Source organism: Cyprinus carpio, chromosome B14 (assembly GCF_018340385.1).
Source record: "Cyprinus carpio isolate SPL01 chromosome B14, ASM1834038v1, whole genome shotgun sequence".
Lineage (NCBI taxonomy): Eukaryota > Metazoa > Chordata > Actinopteri > Cypriniformes > Cyprinidae > Cyprinus > Cyprinus carpio.
This window is the reverse complement of record NC_056610.1, coordinates 3,140,686-3,146,216: the sequence shown is the minus strand read 5'-3', so window position 1 is coordinate 3,146,216 and position 5,531 is coordinate 3,140,686. Positions and strand designations below refer to the sequence as shown.

Genomic DNA, 5,531 nt, shown 5'->3' with positions numbered 1-5,531 from the left:
ATTTTAATAATGTATTTCTATGCAGTAAGTTTAGGTATAACTATCAAGGGTAGAAAATTACAGTCTTAGGCAGCAAGTGAAGAGTCAGCTCTTGAATTTAATGTGTTGAAAGCAGGAAAATGGGCAAGCAAAAATACATAAATAATTTTGACAAGGGCCAAATGGTGATGGACAGATGACTTGATCATCTGTCAGAGCATCTGCAAAAATGGCAAGTCTTTTTGGGTGTTCTTGGTGTGTAGTGGTTGATATCAAGGAAGGACAGCTTGGGCACCCATGGCTAGTGAAGGCTAGCCCGTCTGTTCCAATCACACAGAAGAGCTTCTGTAGCGCAAATGGCTGAAATACTGAACTCTGGCCATGATAAAAAAAAAATTAAAAAAACAAGTGTCTGAACACAGTGCATCACAGTTTGCCGCGTAGTTGCAGACCAGTCAGAGTGCCCATGATGACCCATCCACCACGGAAAGTGTCTAAAATGGACATATGAGAGTCATAACTGGACAATGGAGCAATGAAAGAAGGTTACTTGGTCTGATGAATCACATTTTCTTTTAGATCAGACAGATGACTGGGTGTGTGTGTGTTTACCTGTGGAAAAGATGGCAAAGGCCATGTTATGCTCTGGGCAATGTTCTGCAAGGAAAACCTGGGTCCAGCGACTTTGACTCATCCCACCTAAAGGCTGTTACAGACCATGTACATCCCTTAAAGCCAATGGTGTTTCCTGATATTCCCTGCAGTGGCCACTTTCAGCAGAAGATGGACCCTGCCACACTTCAAGAATTGTTCAGGAACAGTTTGAGTTGTTGCCTTGGCCTCCAAATTCCCCAGATCTCACTCCAACTGAGCATCTATGGGATGTGCTGGACAAACTAATTCAATCCATGTAGAAACCACCTTGCAACTCGCAAGACTTAAAGGATTAGTTCATTTCCAGAATGAAAATTTCTTGACAATTTTCTCACCCCTATGTCATCCAAGATGTTAATGTCTTTTTTACTTCAGTCGAAAAGAAATCAAGGTTTTTGAGGAAAACTTTCCAGGATTTTTCTCCATATAGTGGACTTTAAGAGTTGAAGGTCCAAACTGCAGTTTCAGTGCAGCTTCAAAGGACTTTACACGATCCCAGCCGAGGAATAAGGGTCTTATCTAGCGAAACAATCGCTCATTTTCTAAAAAAAGAAAATTGTATATATTTTTTAACCACAAATGCTCATCTTGCACTAACTCTACTTCACGCATTATGTAATCATGTTGGAAATGTCACACGCGGTTAGCTCTTCGTCTGGTGGGTATAATAATTGCTGCTAATATTGTTCATCGTCTGTTTGTCAGTACATTTCTGCCATATCTACGTAAACTGACAGTCACCACTGATAAGCTACTACTAAACATTGTAGAAACCTAATGTTCTGTGAAGTTGCTTTGCAAAGATTTGTATCGTAAAAAGCGCTATACAAATAAACCTGTTGTTTTACCTGTTTTTGTACAGGGCATTTGACTTTCTTTGCTCGTTCGCTATGAAAACACTGGGTTGGTACTTCCGCCTACGTTACGTGCAAACTTTCCAAAAAGTATATACATTTTTATTTTTTACAAAATGACAGATCGTTTCGCTAGTTAAGACCCTTATTCCCTGGCTGGGATCATGTAGAGCCCTTTGAAGCTGCACTAAAACTGCAGTTAGGACCTTCAACCCATTGGATCCCATTGAACTCCACTATAAAGAGAAAAATCCTGGAAAATTTTACTCAAAAACCTTAATTTCTTTTCGACTGAAGTAAGAAAGACATGAACATCTTGGATGACATAGAGGTGAGTAAATTATCAGGAAATTTAAATTCTGTAAGTGAACTAATCCTTTCAAGGATCTGCTGCTAATCTCTACAGAAAGCTCCATCAGAGCTGTTTTGGCAGCACCTACACAATATCAGGCTGGTAGTTTTAATGTTGGGGCTGTTGTGGTCAGTGTGATTTAATATAGTTGTTAGGAAAAGAGGCATAGATTGGAAATTTATCATTTTTAATGATCTAATTATATTTTGTTACTTCAGGCAGTATGTATAAAATTGGACAAATTTAATGGTATTCCAAATAAAGATACAAGCGGTTAAATTTGTAACAGCGGATATTTTGATGACTTTCAAAGAAAATGACACACTCAACACATTTTTATACCTGGTGAACAAGAGCTTTATCATTTTATGATAATTATAAAATGATTTTAATGTTTCACTGTGACAAACATATATATATATATATTTTACATAAAAACAGGCCAGACTGTACAAGATTGTCCATACAGAGATAACTAATAAGGAACGGTGTGTTATTTTTTCCAACAGCACATAAATATTTAATGCTTGATATATGCTACATAGCTTACACTGCAGCTAAGGGAAGACAATGCTATGTATACTCATATTTGGTTTAAAACATCTAGATAATGCCCAATTCAAAGCATCAAAACATTGCTTGCAAATAAATTAACTATGTTAGAATCACTAAAGTTTTACAAGGTTTCCTCTTTTGCCTGGCTTTCTTAAAATAACAGGGGCAATGAATTTCAAAAAATGTTATGCTGAAGTAGCTAGAAGTGCATTCCTGGATTCCCGCAGTCCTTTCAGCATCGACCTTTTATCAAGAACATCACGGTAAACACATGCACGGACAATGAGTTTCAGTCTAACATTTGTTTTTGAAACTCTGACTCACTTCTGTAAATATTAAAGGGGAGCCATTACATGAGCAGTCAAAGGCATTTTACACAGTCTTCATTATAGTGGTCAAGCTTATGAAAATACAACTCCCCTTTCACATAAATGAAAAACATTAATCTAAGGCCATAGAGGAACTATGGGATTGCGGTACCTCGAGTTATTCAGAGCAGGCCCTGAAAATAAAAGCACAAAGTTAATGAAAACACAAGGAACCCTTGCCAGTACGCACAATGCCAGAATCTCATCATATCTTTAGTTACGATATAACCAGAGCTCAAGGATATTCTCTTTTTCCATTAAAGATACAGTTAGAAAACTAGATTGAACCTACACCATTTCTTAAAGTTGGAACATGGTACACCATACCTGCAAAAACAACACAAACATACGCTCTCATGCATTCAATCGGTCTTAAAAGATATAAACTGTTACAGGAAATAAACTGAAACTGGATCTCTCAATATCTGCAAACAATTTTCTTATGCATGCAAACGAACGTTTCACTGAGATTTGGTGCTAATCCAAAAAATCCTTTTGGCCCCATCCACAAGATTAGAAAAAGGGCTTATGAAAAAATCGTAATAAAATACCGTAGCATCAGCAGTTTGAAAGCAAATTCAAGAGACAATACATTTGTGTCTTTTGTCCCATACAAATCTGCAAAAGTGTTTGCTCTGTCAGCAGTGTTTCTGTGAAACATTTCTCCATTTCAAAACAGACTCAGATATGGTCATTTGTTCGCTAGCCTTGCCCTTTTCCACCCCACTGTTCATAATGTCTTTATGCTTGCGGTATTCAGAGCGAAGGACTGGTTAGACTGCAACAACGTGGCTCAATTGTCTTTCCATTCTCTAGGTTTTGAGCAGAAATGTTTGTTTGAGGAAGCCCTTGCCCATTCTGGCCAAAACGCTGCCCTATTTTGGTGACAAAATGTTGGGTCAGAGACTGAAGAGATATGTGAAGAATGAACCAGTGGACTGTAAGTATGAAGGCTAACATTGGTAGTGGATGTGTTGGTGCTGGTGAATTTTGCCGTCCACGTGCGAGTGGGTATGTGTGTGAATGTCTGAATAGATCTTTGGGTAGACTTTGGGAGCAGCTTGGGCCAGCAGAAGCTGTTGTTGTTGCTGCTGAGCCAAATACTCCTCGTAGGTGACAGAGCCGATGCAGTCTTTATCAGCAGCCGCGAGCGCCCGCTCTCTGGGCGGCTGCCGGTGGCCGTTGGGTAAGGTCTGGGCTGAGATTATGGCTCCTGAGGAACAGTGCTTTCTGGACTGGCAGAACCAGAGCAGGATGGTGCCCAGAATGAAGACCACTCCAGCCGGTATGCCGATGATGACGGGCCAGGGAAGGCTGGGAGGCAGAACAGATGGGATTGGGGAGAATGGCGGCTTTGGGTCTGGATAAGGACAGAGATGAAAAAAAAAAAAACACAATATAAAGAACAACAAAACTGACAGTTTGATTTAGCAGTGTCAGATTATCTTTGTAATGAGGAAGAGTATCACATGAGACATTAAGGCTGGGAACATACTTAATTCATAAATTATTATGGTACTGTATGACATCATGATCCATGAGCACATCAACACATTTACATGCTGATCCAGTATTAAGCACTTGCAGGAGTATGGACTACATCAGCATGCAAAGGTTAGCCAATAATAACACAAATCATTTACATAATGTGTATTAGGACTGTAAATCAATTGAAAAGTGACAGATTTTTGTGATTAATTGTAGTCATATCTAACATTACAATTTTCGATCAAATTAATATTGAATCAAAAAAAAGGAAAATATTTTCAAAAATATATAGAATAATATCATTAATAATAATAAATTATATTTATACATATAAATACTACACTCTAAAAAATGCTGGGTTAAATACAGCCCAGCACTGGGTATAATATGGACAAACCCAGCAGGTTAATACCCAGAAGTTTGGGTTAAACATTTAACCCAACCGCTGGGTCAAAAGAACACAATCGCTGGGCTTGTCCACATTTTACCCAGTGCTGGGCTGTATTTAACCCAGGATTTTTTAGAGTATATTTTTGCTAATATAAAATAAAATACAATATTTATTGTCTTTTAACCTAACAAATTCAAGGCCAGTATCACCAATACTATACTGATAGTAACACCTCCATAAAATCAGTAATTACAGGCACTAATTTACCTTTTTTTTCTAGCCCCCACAAAAGGGGGTCTTAGGTTTATATACAGTATATAACAGTTCAAAAGCGTACTAATAACACATGCTTTCTGAGCACCAAGTCACCATATTAGAATGATTTCTGAAAGGATCATGTGACACTGAAGACTGGTGTAATGGCTGTAAAAATTCAGCTTTGCATCACAGAAATAAATTATACTTTAAACTATATTCAAATAGAAGACAGTTATCTTAAATTGTAACAATATTTCTATATTTCAGAAAACATAAATGCAGATTTCTTTCAAAACATAAAATACAAAAACATAAAAAAAAAAAAAAAAAAATCTTACTCCAAAACCATTATTCATAGTGCATGTTTGTTCATGGTTTTTGCTATAGCTACAGCATGAGAAATTATGATTGTTTTGGAACAAGAAACCTTGACTAAATAGCCTATTATAAGTGAACTCCAAGGAAACATTAAAATGCTATTAAAATACATCACAGAGAAAAATACTGACCAGGAAGAACAGTAAGGAAGGCACTGCGGAAGCTGTAGCCCATGGTATTGGCCCCAAGGCAGATGTACATGCCAGCGTCCTCCTCCTTGGCTCGAGTGATAAGTAGCTTGTTCAAATAGGAGC

General features: G+C 37.7%; 1 protein-coding gene across 1 annotated transcript in view; it reads right to left on the bottom strand.

Annotated features, from left to right (window-relative positions):
* Positions 1–2,175: 2,175 nt before the first annotated feature.
* The window catches only part of fgfrl1a (fibroblast growth factor receptor like 1a), a 51,522-nt gene continuing 48,166 nt past the window's right edge, over positions 2,176–5,531 (bottom strand). The window contains exons 6-7 of the mRNA XM_042737746.1: positions 5,409–5,531; positions 2,176–4,122 (exon numbers count right to left, since the gene is read on the bottom strand). The exon at positions 5,409–5,531 is cut by the window's right edge and continues 231 nt beyond it. Coding sequence (XP_042593680.1) covers positions 3,716–4,122; positions 5,409–5,531 — 530 coding nt within the window. The 3' untranslated portion in view covers positions 2,176–3,715. The remainder of the gene's footprint in view (positions 4,123–5,408) is intronic.